This window comes from Anthonomus grandis, chromosome 3 (genome assembly GCF_022605725.1).
Source record: "Anthonomus grandis grandis chromosome 3, icAntGran1.3, whole genome shotgun sequence".
Taxonomy (NCBI): Eukaryota; Metazoa; Arthropoda; class Insecta; order Coleoptera; family Curculionidae; genus Anthonomus; species Anthonomus grandis.
In genome coordinates, this window is record NC_065548.1 from 38,426,751 (window position 1) to 38,445,894 (window position 19,144).

At 29.9% G+C, this 19,144-nt stretch overlaps 1 protein-coding gene across 1 annotated transcript in view; it reads left to right on the top strand.

Moving 5' to 3' along the window:
- The window catches only part of LOC126734528 (cell adhesion molecule 1-like), an 88,461-nt gene that overhangs the window by 13,738 nt on the left and 55,579 nt on the right, over positions 1 to 19,144 (top strand). Inside the window, exon 3 of the mRNA XM_050438202.1 lies at positions 4,882 to 5,102. Within this exon, the coding sequence (XP_050294159.1) occupies positions 4,882 to 5,102 (221 nt within the window). The remainder of the gene's footprint in view (positions 1 to 4,881; positions 5,103 to 19,144) is intronic.

The following is a 19,144-nucleotide window of genomic DNA, read 5'->3' on the forward strand; positions in this document are numbered from 1 at the left end:
GGGCTTTTTTCTTTACTGACTAGGACTTTGCGTTTCTTTAATCAAAATAGTTTGGATCTATTTTCCGGCGGCTTACGGTCATTCAAGTCAAAAATAAATAATCTTGTACTTTAACCTACCTTTCTTGGATAAGTTTTTAGTTAAGTTTTTATAAATTTTTATAGTCCTGTTGATTATTGTTTTTTCAGAGGTTTTATCTTGGTATATTTTCTTTTTGTAATTCTAGTATTGTATTTATATTGTTATATTATCTAGTATTTTATATTATCTATTTTGTTTTTGTAAACTGGCTCTGCCGTATATTGAAATAAATGAATAAATGAATGAATATTCTGCCCGTTCTCCGTTTAAATATTACATGGTTATCACTTACCCTCAACAATGCTAATAGTGGGCTATTTCTTTTAATCCAAATTTCATTCCTATCTTACCAGAAAACTCCTTTACTATTATTAGCATTTAGTCTAATTGAGTTCGGGTAAGCGCGTTAGGCCAAAGTACGTCAATACTATGATTAGATTATAAAATAATTGATGTGGGCAGCAAAAAGGTGTCTCTTGTATTTGTAAGCCTATAGCGCCCTTGGTGCATCCCGTCTGCTGCACCGCTATGATGCTGTTTTGGTATAGTTCAGTTCAGAGATCTATTAGAGTATTTGATGTGCTGCGAATAGTCCGTGTTCTGGGATTGCTTGTATTGTCACATGACATGCATATTTAAATTGCAAAATTTTATTTGGAAAGAGTCATAAAGTAATATTCTAAGCGATATTTAATCATTTCATTAAATAAATAAATGTTTTAAGCATTTTTTTAAGAATTTATACATTTGATTCGTAAAATTTGCCTACATGCGCCCGCGTACTATTTTGTTAGACGCCTGACCTCAGTCACAGCCTCTCAAGCGTGAAAAGTTGCACAGGTCCGGCCTTAAAATTTATTTGTATTTAAAACTTTATTATTCGGGATTTTTGGGTTTAGTTTTATTAAGTTTGAAATTCAGGATAGTTGATAGCAAGATAACATTTAATTTAAATATAAGATTTAAGTACGTAAAATGAGTTTAACCAAAAAGTTTCGTTTTTAGCGTTATCAGTGGGATGTTTATAACAAGTGATGAGAGAATAGGCGGTACGAATTACTTAGGCCCATTTATTCTGTGGATTAAGGCATTAAATATTTACTTTTTGACACAAAAGTGTAAAATGTTTTGGTTTGTCTTCAAATTTTATATATTTCGTTTTTTTGGGTATTGAGATTTATTTTTACTTGGTGGTGATTATTAATGGGGATTTTGGCTGCCATATTCAATGTCCTTTATTATTGTTTTTTTTAATTAATACATATTATGATATATTATTATAATAATATACTCATGAAATCCCTCCACCTTTATATTTAGTACCAACGTCTTTTGATAAAAAGTAATTATGTAGTCAGAAAAGTGGAAGTATATTTTTTAAAATAAAATTTTACATTAAAAATCATCTAGCTGTCTATATTTTATGCGTTTAAAAGACACCAGTTTTACTCATAAAAAAACACACTTTACATCCTGAATGTAATATTTATTAATTTTTTTCCCTCGTATTTAGTTATTATGCATATTAGGAGAGATTAAATAAAAATTATAACAAAAATAAATGCTTATACTAAAAACTAAAAATTTTATACAAAACACTACATTTTAAGTATACTGGATCCTTAAACTACAGTGAGGATACTAAATACTTTTACAAATTTAACCACTCTTTTGAATCTGGCCCAAAAAGTTAATACAATTTTCTAAATTCTGTTTTTTTGCCATTGTTCTTTAGCAGTTTCTTCCATTAAGGAAGGAAACAGTTTCTCTGTTGCCGCCATGGATTCCAACTTCATCTTGCACATCAGCATATGGATACTAAAGTATTACATTATATATGCTTTATTGTGTCGCTTAAGGACAAACAGGGGCAGTAAGCTGAAAAAAACAAAATTTTAGACTTGTTTTTTTTTATTAAAAACAGTGTTTTTCTTACCACAGCAAAAAAGGGTTTTTTCCAGAGAATGGTGGAAGAAGCAGTGTGTATTGTGTCACTGAAGGACAAACAGAGGCAGTAAGCTGTAAAAAATACAATTTTAAACTTGTTTAATTAATAAAAATATGGTTTTCTTACTATGGCAAAAAAGGGACTTTTTCCTAGAGAATGGAAATCATACATCAATCATAAATGTATCATACCATGTTTCAGCTAAATAATTTATCGATCTTTCTTCCTCCCAAAATTTTTTAATTTTCCTCAAATATTCTATACACCACCTGACAATTCCATTAAAGCAGCTGTTTTGTTAACCATCTTAAGCTTAAATCCAAGTTTTATCAGGTATCTCCGCAAGGTTGAGACTGAGAAATGTTTGTCCCTTGCCGATAAGGTGTGTCTCTGCTCAGAACCTCATTGTTTTTGTATTTAGAATTACACACCTTTCCTTAGCAATTTGGCAATATCCATGTGGATATTGCCAAATTGTGCCCCTGGTTTTGCCATGTGGTTTTATTCTGCCTTTAATTCTTTTTTTACAGGCATATTGTACAATAGGGAACCGCTGTTAATACCGCTGTTTTTTGCAAAGCACTATAATCATTTGTGAACAGGATCATTCCTTATATTGTTATATATATTTAGATAAATTTGTTTGGCGTCTGTACTTAAACAATTACGTTTTAAAACTGCTTGATTTTCCTCTGTAGCTTCTACTTCCCTTGCTCCTTTTTGCTTCCTCAACACTAGAAAATGAACTGTCAGAACTATGTAAGTCTAAATCACTGTCCAGATCACTCCTATTGTTTTCATCACAAATGTTATTGTCTTTCTTGTACACCCACGGTTTTCATAAGCCCACACAAAAACTTTCCTCTTCATTTGCCAAATTTTCCTGCCTATTTTCCCAGGGTCGAAACATTTTAAGGTCTTTAGTATAATACCAAAACAAATCCACAAACACAAATAAATAAACACACTTCCTCACAGTAAAAACTGTAAACAATTTAGACGAATACAGGCCAAGTTCTAAATTCTTTACTTTCATAAACGTGTAAAAAGCATAACCGGCAAAACACATCAAATAATAACCTCACATGAACCTCTCCCAACTATTAAAGGTGATAGACACATCCAACAACTATTTTAAAGGCGATAGACCCATCCTTAAAGATCTTTGTAAAAACACGTCGAAAATAATACAAAAACAGCCCAAAAATTTATTTGGGTACGGCCCCGTAATTCTCAAAATCAGTGGGATAGAGAGAGATACACAATCACTTGCACAGCCTAAAGTAGGAATCCCCAGAACGCAGGTGTTTTATCTTTGTTTAATAGACTGGCTAAAAAGAGGTGACAAGTCTGTGAGTGCTGGAAGTGTTTAAAATATTTTGTAACATGCTTGGATTTTAGTCTGCGGTCAATTTTTTGATATTATTTTTTTGTGATGTTATCTTCTTTTTAAAAATTGACATTTTTAAAAGAAAAATAAAAAATAGTATAAAACATGGGGTTTTACGTATATTTAAAATGATTTGATAGATAAACAATATAAAATTTTGCCATTTAAACATGTATATCATGCGACAATAAATATGACATAGGCGCATGGACTAGTTAGTGCGGTATCTGCGACACATCAAAGATTCTAATAGATCTCTGAACTGGACTTTATATTTATATGCGTTTTGTAATGCATTAAGTATTTAATCTATACACAGTAGGTAGGCAGTTCATTGACTGGTATTTTAAAAGAATCAGGAATATTATAGTTATTCTTTAATAACAGGTGAGGAGGACCTTTCTTGAGAAGTCCAGTGTATTTTGGGGATTTATAAGAACATTATTTATTAGAACGGTTACTTAATGGTGTGTTGTCTATGAATTCTAACCTAATCTAGTAGTTCTGAATGGGATTGGAATATGGTGCCTCCAGTTATTTAGTTGCTTAATGATGTTGGATATTTTTCAATAGTAAAACTTTCGTACTCCATTTGGTTATACGTCTGGAATTATTAGTGTTTATCACATATTCATCAATACATATTGTATTTTTCTATTTTCTACTTATATTTTTCTATAGAAGTGACTTTTTGTTTAAGGGTATTATCACGCTGGCCAGGGCTGTGAGTTTATGGATCCTGTTACGCATGTTGTTGTATTTGTCACATAATATCCTCTACTTGAGAAATTCTATTAGCCGACCTATATCTTTTCTGATAGCTTATACTTTCTTATAAAATCTTTCCCATGATGGTGCTAGCTTTTTAGTTTTGAACTTGGATTGTTTTTTACCTTCAGTCACAACTCCTAACATTTTGATAAAGGCAGTAGCCACACTAACGATCATTAGATCTGGATATTCAAATGTTGTAGCCCTAAAATTATATTGAGGTTAAATATTGTTGGATATAAAACAATTTTAACAATAATTTCTAATTTGCGCGTTGAGTTTACTCTAGGAAGTAGTTCCAGTTTTGCCAAACGATTTGTGTAGTAATTCGACAAGATGTTTTCAAGTATTTTCTCCACAAATAAAATGCCAATTCTAATGTTAGGAGTGATGCATTTAGGCAAATATTCTTGCTATCATCAGATTTGAAAGTTACCAATTGTCTTCCCATGTTCACAAAACATAAACAATATTATCACTTTCATATACTATAAATTGGCATTTTATTTGTGGAAAAAGACTTCCTTTACAATACTTTTTAGCATTGCATTAACTCCATTCAGAATGAACCTCTTCCTCAATTATTATTTTTAATTTTCAAATATTCATACTTTTATAAATATTTAAAAGAATTATCTAAAATAGTAATTATTAATTTAATTAGTTTATCCTCTGTTTTTTTCTATTTTAGGTGTTAACTCTATAAAAGAAAACAACCTTAAATGGGTTAGAGTAAACGTACCTCAGTACAGGGTTCCAGGCGAAACAGCGCTGTTGCAATGCGAATATAATTTAGGAAATGATAAATTATATTCTGTAAAGTGGTACAAGGACCACGAAGAGTTTTATCGATTTGTGCCAAAATTCAAACCTCAGACATCTTCTTTTAAAGTGGAAGGAGTTCATGTTGATGTAAGAAATTCTGATACTAATTATAATTAGGGAAAAAATATTTTGGTTAAATTTTGGCCCTGCTATTTTAAAAGCATTTTCTAATTTGCTGGGTTTGTGTAAATTAAAAAATGTATTAAAATTTTTACTGACACAATTAAAATACATTCCATTTGCTGTATTCAATTTAAAAAAATCCACCTTTTAAGTTGTTATTATGTTCTATAATTTTAAAAGATGCTATAGATAGTAATAAGTAGGGGAAAACAGTTAACACATTATAAATAAATAAGTTTTTTGCTCATCATCCTGGAATTTAAATTAATACTTATTATTCTTGCGAGTATAATAATCCAAGTTTTTAAAATAAAATAGTATTAAGGGCTTATTTTTTATGTATTATTTTTGCTAATATTTTTGGTTTGATCAAAGATAATTATATAAAAATGCGGTTTTCTCCACCTTTTTTAGCTTTTATTCCTTTTTACTACGAGCTTGGAGTTTTTGAAAAAAAAATCCAAAATTAACTAAGGTTAAATTAAACATTCAAATTCAAATATATATTATTATTGTTTAAAGAGTTATTATTTAAAATATAATATTTGGGTAACTAGTGGAATGTATAATAAATTATGGCAGAAGGAATCAAATAAATTAAGTTATAAAACGATCAGTGAATCAAATAAAACTATAATTAGTTCACTTACTTGTTGCTTGTAGATAGCTCATCAAAGCTAGGCCGCAATTCAGTAGAGTTCATCACAAGAGGGGTTTTATCAATTTCAGAAGCACATGATATTTATACTGTAGACTACATATGTTGTTGTGTAATGAACTACTACTGGTACTATTCCTTGCTTGAATCAATAGTTTTATATATCTAGTGAAAGTTAAGTTGAGCTTGAGCCACTGACTAGGATATGCGCGCACCATAAACGCCTTAAATAATGCACTGGTTTCTAAAACGCGTAAATTTTAGTCTCATATGAAAAATTAAGTAATTTTCTATATGCACAATAATTATTAAATTAGCATATCAAAAATTTACTTGATAAATTGCTTCAATTAAAAATTTAGCTATATAAGAGGAAGTCTAAATATTTTTTGTGTCAATTTATAACTGCCGCTGCAACAATTATTTCCCGCGTCTAAAGTTAAATTTTTATATTTATACATTGGCAATACTTGGTTGGCACCTGGACGCAGAGGACTTAGCAGTCTTGCGATTGAAGCGCCACCAGTCGTCTCTCTCTCTCTCTCTCTCTCCAAGCATATTAAAATAGTAATTCTCAAAAGGTAGTTCTTCGCAAGTTCTTTTTCGCAAAAGTCTACATTGTTTTTAAGAAAATCTAATCTAAGTGAATGCTTTGAAACAAGCAGAATCCAGTCAAGTTTTCCAGAGGAAATCAGGGATCCCTGCGACACACACATCCAGAAATTCCAGAGGTAAGGTGCCATTTATCATTTTTATTGCCAAAGTATACCCTTTTCGCGTCGAATCTCAACAAAAAATTTGTCTTTTAATAGGAACCACCTTTTGGCGACAATAACTATCAATAAAACTTGGACTTCTCCCTAGACCACTACACTCATTAAACTAAAAAATAATAGAAACAATGGATTGAAAAGTCAAAGTCAACAGTGCTTTATTTGTCCAAAAAAATTAATTTTCATTGACAAAGCATACTTACAGTTAAAATTAAAAAAGTATTAAATACATAAATCCAAGTAGAAAAATAAAACTTAAATTTATTATAAAAAAATATATAAAAAAAATCATTATACATTAACACAAAAGATTTAAAATATTGCAAAAACACTTAAAATCAATCACTATTTATCAACTAATTACAGGGTCATCCCGATAAAATTCCTCAATGCAATAGTATGATTTATTTAAAAGTTTCCTTTTTAGTAATCGGCGAAAGGCTTCAAGATTTTTATTGGATCTGAGACCAATTGGCAAATGGTTATATAACTTTAGCCCCTCATAAAATAAGCACATCTAATAAGCGTTGTTTTTGGCAATAGCAAATGCAGATTAAATTTCTGGCGAGTATTATAGTAAGGGGTACGACTCTGAAGCTGAACGCAATTCTTGAAAATGAGAGAACATGTTTCCAAAATAAAAAGAGATGTTAAGGTTAGAGTTATTTAAGTCACAAAATGCGGCCTGCAGCTTTCTCTTTGATTGATGTTTAGAAGGAATCTAATTGCCTTTTTCTGCAGATTGAAAACTATATTCAAAAGACCTTGATTGGCTACTCCCCAAAATGGAATGCCATATCTGAGATATGACAAAGTAGAAAAATACACTATTCTTGCCAGTTAAGGACCCAATTTCTTGCTAATTGCTCTTACCGCAAATCAAGTAAACCAATCATAAAGAAGTGAAAAACAATTCAATCAATGAATAAGGTTCTGGCGACTGTATACTACGTAGGTTTATTATTGCAACGCTTAACTTCGTTTTAAAAGTCAAAAATAAACCACCTCATTTGGCGAAGAAAAAAGTCTTGTTTCACTAAGACCTGCCATTTGTCTGTAATTGCTAAAATTTGTCTGTCATTAAGGCTCCCTATCCGCAAAGTCGTAGCTTTATAGATGCTTATAATACGCTTTGCTACTTATGCAGCCAATAACTAAAATAATAAGGATGTACTAAAATGTGCCAACAAACCTTCCTCATTTGTGACAAAAATGTAGTGACGAATACGCCGGTGTGACGCTTCGCCTCCATGGACAATGGGCCTTAAATGATTCACGAATGACAGAGAACAGCACATATTTCGCACTACGCTACTGCGCAAACGCCTCCCTCTAGTCTTCTTGAGTCAGATTTAGTCCCCAGTAACTGGCCCTAAAAAAATTGTTTGAATATAAAAAATTTGGGGCAATGTGGTTGATACTGGGAATACCTAGATTAGAGCCGTTATGAAAAATTTATTAATGCTGATGATTTTCAAATGCTGATGAAATCAAATTTTGTTTATCAAGCTGGAACTTTTTATCTTTCTCTCGTATATAGAAAAAAACATCAATTTTTAAACCAAACAGCTTGTTTTATACCGATTATTAAATCTGGAATTAACTACATTTAAATGAAAGCAGATCTTGTCTTCTCCCACTACTTTGTTTTAGCAAAAATACTTGAAAAAATTAATAATCTAGATTTTCTGAAGATTATGATACTACTATTAATAGTAGGTTTTTTTATAGTCTAAATATAGCCAAGATAAGCTTAAACTAAGCAATATTCGGTGCGTTAATAACATTTTACTTCATAATATCTTGTATCTGATCATGTTCACATCTAGTCTATTTATCCAATCCAAAATTCACAATTATTGGGAGAAATCTAGCTATTACCTTTTTATTCCTTTTATTCCAAAAAATTCGTATAAAATCTAAGAGGTGTTTTAGAATAAGATGCTAATTCCTAAGTGCTTTAATCTTTAACAATGGTTTTAACATTTAAGCTACAGATTATTGGAGTTTAAGAAAATCTGTCCTTAATATAAATTTTGTTTATGAAATTATTATGTTTAAATGAACTTGTCTGAAAATAAGTGTAATAAAAAAAGTATACAAACTTTGCTTAATAATTTAATAAGACTTATATTATATTTAATGAGAAGCACATCGAATATTTGATATAGGCATATTGAAATATGCAATAATGGTGAATTAGTAATAATTGCATAAAACAAATTTGAGATTCTATTTGGATTATTCAGCTTCTTACATTATAGAATTGTATTAATTAAATATCTAAATAATTTAGCTTACAATACTTTTTCAACTTATTTAAGGCACTTCGAAAACTCTTAAACTAAAACCATAGATCGACTATTTTCAGCATTGTAATTTTCAAGTATATCGTGCACAGAATTCGTATCGTTCAGCTCGCGTATACTCCGCTCCTATTGTTACCTTTGAATATACGCAAATTAATTAAAACCCACGTACTGTTTTATCTCGCCTCAGTCCGGCTTTGAATTGGTAAGTGCGGATATACACGATCCGGTTTCAACGGATGCGGTAGAAACGGATGCGTTTCTACCGCATAGGATATACGCGATACACACTGCGTTAAAAACGGATAGGTATTAAAAAAAATTCAAAAATTTGATTGCTTCGAGACTTTCATCGGGAAATAATGTTTTCATTGCAAGATTCTTCATCAAGAATTATTTGTGGTCTTGAAGCAAAAGATTTTTTGCGAGAGTCAGTATAACGTGAAAACATTGAAGGCATCCATATTTTGAAAGTGGTGTAGAAAAAAATCGACAAATTTCATACAAATATTCGGCAGTATCATAATAAGTTTTTTAATTATTACAGAATGTCTAAAAAATCATTTGGCGAATTGTTGACTGTGTTAAAACAAGATATATAATGTAATAATTTGGGTGAAAATAACTAAAAACGCGCGTTACAACCGGAACGTATATCGCGATACATTGAAGTACGTGTGTTGCCCAGGATGATCCGGTTATCCGGCGCGCGGTCTTGCCGCAGCAAGCTGCGGCGCTGATCCGTCGATCCGGCATTGACGCATCCATGTATCGTCTTCTATTAAAACCTATGTGTTGTCGTGACGATCCGGCGCCGGACCGTTTTCGCCGGACCGTTCATACCGGATCGTGTATACCCGGCCTAAGGAGACTAAAAGGTGCAAAAAAAATATCACTTTGACGTTTTACCGACTAAATTTGCTTGTCGGAAAATAGAGGCAAAATTAATTCGTGTACTTAATTAAAGCAGTTGCTAGGGCATTTTACCATTTTTAAATTGTCTCAAGTACTCGATTTAATAATATATTTCACTACGCTTATTACCGCTATATTTCGAGTTTATATTTCACCTAGTATTGTGGCGTATTTTTACAAATACTTTAGCATCACATAAGCACGGCAGCTTTCTTCGAGTAGATACTGAGTAGTAGGTGTTAAAATAAAAAATCCCAATTATAAAATATGGATCCCACTTAATTTTATTATTCATTGAATTTTTTAAAGAAATTCAGTTATGAATTATAATTAGTAAAATCAAGAAAACATTATTATTTCCTTTTTTTCGAGTCTTATTAATAATATTTAAATAATAATAAATATTTTTGTTGTAAACACTTCTAATTTACCCCAAAATCAACATTTATTTCTCATAGAGATTTCTATGTATTATTTAAACCCATGCAGACTTTGCATTGCTATATATTACCTATTTTACAATATATAGTATCCGTAGTGTTATATAATACTAAAATATCTTTTAAATAAATAATTAACAATGAAAATCAGAATACTATTAATTATAAAAATACAGTTTAAAAATACTCAAAACTGACCGGCTAATCGCAAAAATTTATAGACAATTTAAGTAGAAAATAAATAAATTGTTGACGCAAGGAATCAGGGAAAATTCATAAATTTTAAGGGTTTTTACGAAATTTGGTAATAAATATCCTCTTACTGTTTTAATATTAAAATTATTAATGTAACCAAGCGGTTTTCACAATTTAAATCTTAAAGAACTTCGAAATATTAAAATAAAAAGATTTCATGTAATTAAATGGTATTTTAAATAACTATTGTTTCAAAAATAACAACAGTTGTGGGATTACCGCTACTACTACTTCTAGGAGATTTTTAGACTTATACGCCATTTGAGAATCTGAATCGCCTCGCGTCGGTCAATATTTAGCAAAAAATTGGGTATTTTTTTTGGATGCTAATATATAGTATCACTCGAGTATGAAAATAAAGTGCAGGACTTGAACCTGGATCTAATTATTAAAATTTTGCAAAAGGAAAATTTTGTTTAGGAATGCTGAAAATCATTTATCCTAGTGTATTGTGGCGTTAACTTTACAGTGTTACTATTTTGCCAAGAGTTTGCAGACGGTAGCTCAGAATTATTGAAGGCTTGGGATTGTTCGAAGGTTCACTTATGACTGGCTATTAAAGAATCTAAACTTGATTATAACTATTAAATAAGAGGGCGCCACTTAGTTTTTTTTATAAACGAAAGAAAACTGAGAAAAAGACTTGGTATATAGGTTTCAATTAACAATTAAATGACCCTGGATAAAGTAGATTTAAAGAGGCAAAAAAAAATCTTAACAATACTACCAAATTATATTTACATCAAAGATATGTATACACCTCATGTTCTAATCTGTTAAGTGTTAATAATTTGTTATGAATTAAAATATGAATAATGATTAAAATAAATTTGACAAAAGTAACATTTAAATTATGATTTCACTACTAGGTAGATTTCAGCACTTGAAAAATAAATAGCAATTATTAAAGTTTTTTTTATATATTTGTAGTAATATGTCTTTATTAAAAAAAAAGCAATATTAATCTCACAATATTACTTAATACTACATTGCCAAGAAGGCGAAGATTAGCTTAAAGCTACTCTTTAACTCTTAACCTTCCTAACATTCACAGTTTAAATGGAGAAAACTAGAAAAAAAAAACAAAAAAAGAAACAAGTATATATAAAGTATTTATCTTCTAGAACACTATTGATTTAAAAACAAAAGTTTATAATATTTCCTATACACATTTAACGAAGTATTAAATATTGGTTTATAAGTATTATAGAACTTAACGGCATTATAAGTAAAAGATCGCTCGAATAGAGCCGTGGAATGGTGCGGCATGGTCAAGATATTGTATCTAATATTTCGAGTGTGAACATGGTTTCTTGGTATTAACTTTTCAAAAAGATATTCAGGTCTTTGACTAACATATAATCGATAAAGAAAAGTAGAAGTGAAGAATTTGAATAGGTAAGGTAGCGTTAACCACCTCAACTGAAGTATAGAGTCTAATACATTGAATGTGAACAGTTTCCATTATATTTTTATGTGATCCTCGGTTTGAAAACGAAACCATTTTTGTTTTATTAGGATTAATGACAAGGTTATGCTCTTTTGAAAATGGATTTATTACGTTCAGATCAGCGTTAATAGTATCAGCCACGTTATTTATAATATGAGTGACATGATCCAGTATATCAGGGAGACATAAGTGTAACATACGTCGAGTTATGTTATCCACACCAAAGGCATTGGACCTAATATTTTTTATAGTTTTTTCGACAGTACTTTGGTCTACTAAAGAAAAATGAAAATTATCCTTGGTAAATTTATTACTGGAGTAGAAGTTAATTTTGTTTACACATTTATCAGATTTATTAAAAACACTTAAAAAAAAATCATTTATTTGATTTGGATCAGATATATTAAACGGCAGCTCGTTATTATTCTTGGTTGTTTTAATATTTATTTTTCTAGATATTTAAGTTTCTAGACCTTTCCAAAGTTTTTTACCAGTTTTGTCACTCTCCAAGCTTGCAAGATATGCAGCTTTTTCTCGTCTTATTGATGCCAACGCAAAATTACGACACTCCGTGTAATATCTCCAATTTTCTAAACACTTGTGATTTTTGTATTTAGTCAAAGCCTTATCACGTTCCTTTAAAATAAGTCTTAAGTTATAAATTTTAGTTTTTGTCTTTTAACTACTAATTTTAAAGTGCAAAAAGGTATTTGATTGTGATCACTTAAACCTGAAACAACGGTGCCACTTTTATGACAAATATCTTTAGTATTGATAAAAATGGGATCTAAGCATGTTGCAGTAGTATTTGTTATACGAGTTGGTTCATTTATTAATTGTACGTACCCAAAAGAGTTAAGCATAGAATATAATGAATTAGGTTTTAACATATCAATATTTAGATCTCCGAGAATTACTGAATAATCATAGGTCACTAACAGATGTGGAACAACTTCTTCCAGGAAATTTATAATTTCAAACGCTTTCGATTTAGGGGGCCTGTATATTATAAGTATTGCAATATTGTGAACACCAATTTTAACATTTAGAAGCATAAATTCAAAGTTTACATTATTAACATTAATATTTACAATTTCGCACTGAAACATTGACCTGACATAGATGCCAACACCACCCCCAACTCTGTCTAATCTATCCTTTCTAAAAAAAATAATAACCTGGCATAAAAACCGCACTGCTTAATATATTTTCATTCAGCCACGTTTCACTTATACCCAAAATATCATATTTATTGTTTACAAAATTGAGAAAAACTTGGCAATAAATTATTAATATATATATATATATATATATATTAATATATTATATTAATCTAATATTTAAATTGGCTACATTTAAATAAGAATTTAATTGTTTGTTAGCCATTTCTTATAAACTATAAATATAAAATAAACTATAAAAATAGCTATTTATCCCAGTAAAAAAAGTTATTCGTGATTAATTCGAGATCCAAGCTTTAAAAGATATTTCTGATAGGAAAGACAATCTTTATCAAAGCTATAGTGGTTAGTAAAGATAGACTTTACATTATGTTTGTTATGAGAACCTAATTTAACACAATTAATACACATTTTTTCTTCAGAAATACATTCTTTCAATTTATGATTTTTTCCGCATTTGGGACAAGTGTCTTTTTATTCGCGACAGTCTTTTACGGTGTGACCATATGCACATCGAAAACTATTAATAACACGCAGATAGTCCTCCACAACTGACTTGCTCCATCCCACAAAAACCGATCCTATTCCTAGAAGGCGCTTACGAAGTGCCGGGCAAACTTCAATCACAAGGTCAATTTTATTATTGCGTTGCTTTAACTTAGTAATATATTTAATTTCAGATGCTAAATCTGAGATATCATTTAAAGACGTTATGTTGCCTATTATTTGGTCCGATGTATCTAACCCTTCTAAACGCACTCCCTTTATGATTAATCTTGGATTAAATTTTTTAGCTTGATCAATATTATATTTTTTTTCCCATTTTTGCAATTAAACTAGTTTTTAATGTTAGTACGCAGGGGAAAGTTCATGAACCTTTTTACCTAAGACATATCAGCTTTAACTGAGTTATATCTACTTAACTACCAAAAAAGGTACTGAAAAATACTGAACAAAAAATAACTAATATTATAGATAAGAAACTGACGTATTAAAATATGAGATTGATTAAATATTTGTAACGTTAAATTGAAATATAAGGTATAATAATAAAAATTTAGATAAGTGAGACAAATCTATGGTTAGTAATATTTAAATAAATGGAATAAACTGGCCTGTATATTCCTCCAAGAAATGAACGGCTAGCCTTCAAAACCGAGACTGTGAATATAATATATGTCATTTGTAGCTCAGCTATCGGGACTTGGAATCTTTAATATTAGCTCTAGCTCCACCGCTTTCAGCAATTTCTCGGGGAAATCAAAAGCCTGCAGTCATCAACATAAAACACTAAAACAACGGTTGCCATTGTATTCACTGTCGATAAAAAAATGAAAGGCGTTAAAAATGTGACACACTCACCTTGCTAAGTTTCATTATCTATCCAATAAAATCTTGGGATTCTTAATCAGAATTATGAAATAAATAGTTCCCTAAAGGAACAAGATTAAGGACTATAAATTACAAACCATATTGGCCACTTCCTGCTTCACAAATTTCGGAAATAAAAAACTGGCCTTTTACGAGTGCTCCTACCTGCGACACGGGAACAAGTCCTCGAAAAATGGATGCAATACCGACTACATCAGTAACGACCCCACCTCTCGCCTGAGCTGTCAATATTAGCCAGTCAGAGAAAATATTAATTATGACCAATTAGAGAAGTGACGGACCGTCAACAGAAATCATGGATAATTAAACCAGGAGAGTGATGCGTTACAGTAGTAATGTGTCATTGACAGTGTGAATTTAAAGAAATATAAATAAAAGAAGTTGACTGAAATTATCAATGTATTGAAATTAATGAAATATCAATGGAGCGTTAGTGAACATAAGGAGTAGAAAAATAAAACGCTACAATACAGGGTGTCTCACGACGAATAGACGCGATCGATATCTCGGAAACTAATTTTTTTAAAATTTTGAAAATTTGGCAACATGGCACAGTCGATGGGGGCTACACAACTAAAATATTTTGACAGTTGTGACATTTCCGGTTATACCGGAAGTAGGTGTCAACTTCGTTATTTTAAATGGAACACCCTGTATATTTTTACATTTTTGGCTTTTACGTGAAATTTGAAATATATTTTGTGTATAATGTCCTATACCTAAGTGTAACCGTTTTTGACATATTTTTAATTTCATGTGAATAACTATGTTTATAAGCCCTAATATAATTACCGATTACTCCCTTTTAGTAGCGTTTATTTATTGGTTAGTTTTGGTTTTTTTTTAGAGGAAGGGCTACTTTAAGAGACTATTTTAATATTTGGCTAAAAAAAAGATACAGGGGGGTTAAAAACTAGCATTAAAAATTAAAATGAAAAAATCATTAAAAGTCAATTTTTTTAAATGGAAACCCCCTATTTTTATAATTTTTTCATCAAGATAATTAAAAATAAGGTTAACTTTGTATAAGGTTATCTAGTCCAAAAAATGATAGTTTTCGAAATATTGGCAGTTTAAATTTGGCCTAATATTAAAAAGCCGTATAGTAATACGGCTCAAGGATTGTTGATTAGTTGGGCATGACGGTTGTCATAGTAACCGCTAGAAGCGGCAGTAAGATAATGGATTATAACAGAAATATACACTTTTTAATTAAACTACACTTTTACGAAGAAAACTTAAATAGCAAGTAACTTATAAATGTAATGCATATAATCCATTGTCTTACTGCCGCTTCTTGCGGTTACTATGACAACCGTCATGCCCAACTAATCAACAATCCTTGAGCCGTGCTACTATACGGCTTTTAATATTAGGCCAAATTTAAACTGCCAATATTTCGGAAACTATCAATTTTTGGACTAGATAACCTTATACAAAGTTAACCTTATTTTTAATTACCTTTAAGAAAAAATTATAAAAATAGGGGGTTTCCATTTAAAAAAATTGACTTTTAATGATTTTTTCATTTTAATTTTTAATGCTAGTTTTTGACCCCCCTGTATCTTTTTTTTAGCCATATATTAAAATAGTCTTTTAAAGTGGTCCTTCCTCTAAAATAAAACCAAAACTAACCAATAAATAAAGGCTAGTAAAAGGGAGTAATCGGTAATTATATTAGGGCTTATAAACATAGTTTTTCACATGAAATTAAAAATATGTCAAAAACGGTTACACTTAGGTATAGGACATTATACACAAAATATACTTAGAATTTCACGTAAAAGCCAAAAATGTAAAAATATATAGGATGTTCCATTTAAAATAACGAAGTTGATACCTACTTCCGGTATAACCGGAAACGTCACAACTGTCAAAATATTTTAGTTGTGTAGCCCCCATCGACTGTGCCATGTTGCCAAATTTTCAAAATTTTTGAAAAATTAGTTTCCGAGATATCGATCGCGTCTATTCGTCGTGAGACACCCTGTATATATTAGTTAGATTAGAGTTAAGGTATTAAATATTTTATTAAATAGACTTGTCTACTTTATTCTATATATTTTTATTCTATCTACAAATTTTTTTTTGTATATATTAGGTAATTTAATAATTTTAAGTACCGATATTATATAAAACAACAGGTTTGTAGCATTGCAAATGTTCCTTATTTTTATTGGAAAATAAAAATGCTACACTATGTCATAACTTTTTATACTAACTTTGGTATAACGATAGCATATTTTTAAATTAGGAAATGTTATTTTAATAATTTGTTTTGCTTAAATAATTTATGCATCTGTACAACCTGTACTTACCCAGTAATTTGTTATCCATTAGGGAAATGTGTATGTTCAAAGAATTTTGAATGAGTACTTTTTTCCTAATGTCAAAACTGAAATACACTTTACTTTACCTTCCTGACAGAGTCATCAGATGTTATCAAAACGTATTATTACACCAATAATGGATTCAAGCTAGATTTATAGTATTTATTTCGAAATAATAACAAAAATATAGTTCTAAAATGATTAAATCATATTTTCATATATACCTGAAATGGTTAGAAATTTTAATTAAGAAACAATAAATATCTACTAATACTAAAACCGTTCATTAGAGGATTTTTTTTCATCTTAAAATAAATAAAATAGAAGTTTTGAATAAATCTATTTAACGGATTTTCTAAAAACAATTGATTCTTTTCTAGCACATTTAGTTACCAGTTCTAGCACATAATTGATAATAATTTGGATTACATTGACTCGCCGAATAAGTGAATTTTATGAAACAGCTAAGAAAGCTGCTTTACATATTAATGTTTATTAAATGACTGAACCTATTCATGATAAATTTACAAAAATCATAACTTAATTATTGCTTTATTAGACGACAATATTACTGCATTTTTGCAAGAAAAAATAGATATTGTTTTAAATTTCATTAGTGGTTTGTTAAGAAAACATGCAGATAATATTTTATGGCATGCCAGATAATATTATATATCTTTTCGTTTACTCTAGAAGAATTGCACAATTGGGGACGACCAGTTGATAATTAGGAATTTTTTCTTGATAGGAGGGTTGATATCTTTGTGGCTGTTTTGAAGTTTGAGTTACAAGTTACGGATTTCAATCACATGACTTCTTTTTTTCAGTTGATTACAAAATTAGGGAAACACTGTTTTTGAAAGAAAAGAAAGGTTCAAAAAGCAGTTAGTGACGTACAACATGAACTAAATTTTCGTATAGTTTTTCCAATTTTTTTAAGCTAGAAATAACTTCTAATAGCATTAATTCACAGTTAACAGACAATAAGTTCTAGATCGTTCTCAACAATATTCTGCATTATTTATGAATGCATAAAATCCATGAATATTTAGAATTGGGGCACATGCAAATTTTTTCTAGTACCAGTATTCCACAAAATGCATATTTTATTATATTGTTATCAATACCCTACATAATTGCGTATTATATTGTATTATATTTTTCATTGTGTCATTTAACCTTCCCGTGTTAGTGCTAAACTACGAGTTGAATGTAATGCGTGTGAAAAAGTTCCGTTTGTTATCCTTAAATAACTACTTGCTCTCTAGATTTAAAATTCATGTTGATAAAATTAATCTTGCTCTTTAGGCTTACCTGTTTTGTTTTTACAGCTGATATTGGTCAATAACTGGATCTAATCGTAGCTTCTATCAGATGGTCCTATCGAAAATCATGTAAAATGTTACGTATAGTCTTGCCCCTATTCACTATTTATTCATTAAAATCTTGATAATACCATAGGATCCTATCTTAGCAAAAGTCTTTGATAAAGTTCTTAAAGACTTAGCTCTAAGAATGATGTATCAAAGTTCCGCCAACTTAACAAATCTTTTAGGAAAACCAAAAAATAAAATGAAGACCAATGAAAAATCCGGTATCTCTGATAATAATTATAAGCATTGTGTTAAGAAATACATAGGACAAACAAGAAGATCAATTAATACCAAAATTAAAATACATGCAGCTCATATAAAATGTAAAAGGTTTAAACAATACATAATTGAAAATGAGTAAGACCAGTTTTATAACAATTAGAAATTAGATAGATACGAAAGTTTACAATATTCAAAAATCAGAAAATCATTTTTAATAGGGATAAAGGTCAAATCCCTTATGGTCCATTATACAGTTTGTGTTTTAACTATAACTTAACTTTATATTTAGTATCTAAGTCTAGAAGTTTTAATTTACTTTAAATCATTCTAGTTATCCGAAGGTACTAACTCACTAACGTTATTAGCGAAGCACGTTTCGAGAATAAAATAAAGAGTATTGGTTAGTGGTAAAACTGTTTTGTGATTTGAGTGTCACACCAAAGGTTTCACCCGTAGAACTAGATATTGAACTGGAAATGATATTGAGTTTATCAAACATAATCGTATCTTATGTTTTTTTAGAAAGGTAATAAAACTGTGACAGCAGATTAATGTTACTAAGAACTTTCAACTAAAATGTGCTACTCCTTTAAATAGATTTGACGGAACATCATACTGTAAAATGAATATTTAAGCAAAAATAACCTTACAAACATTACTAGTTCTATTTACAATCTAAGGTAATTAAAGAATCAGATGTCTATATTA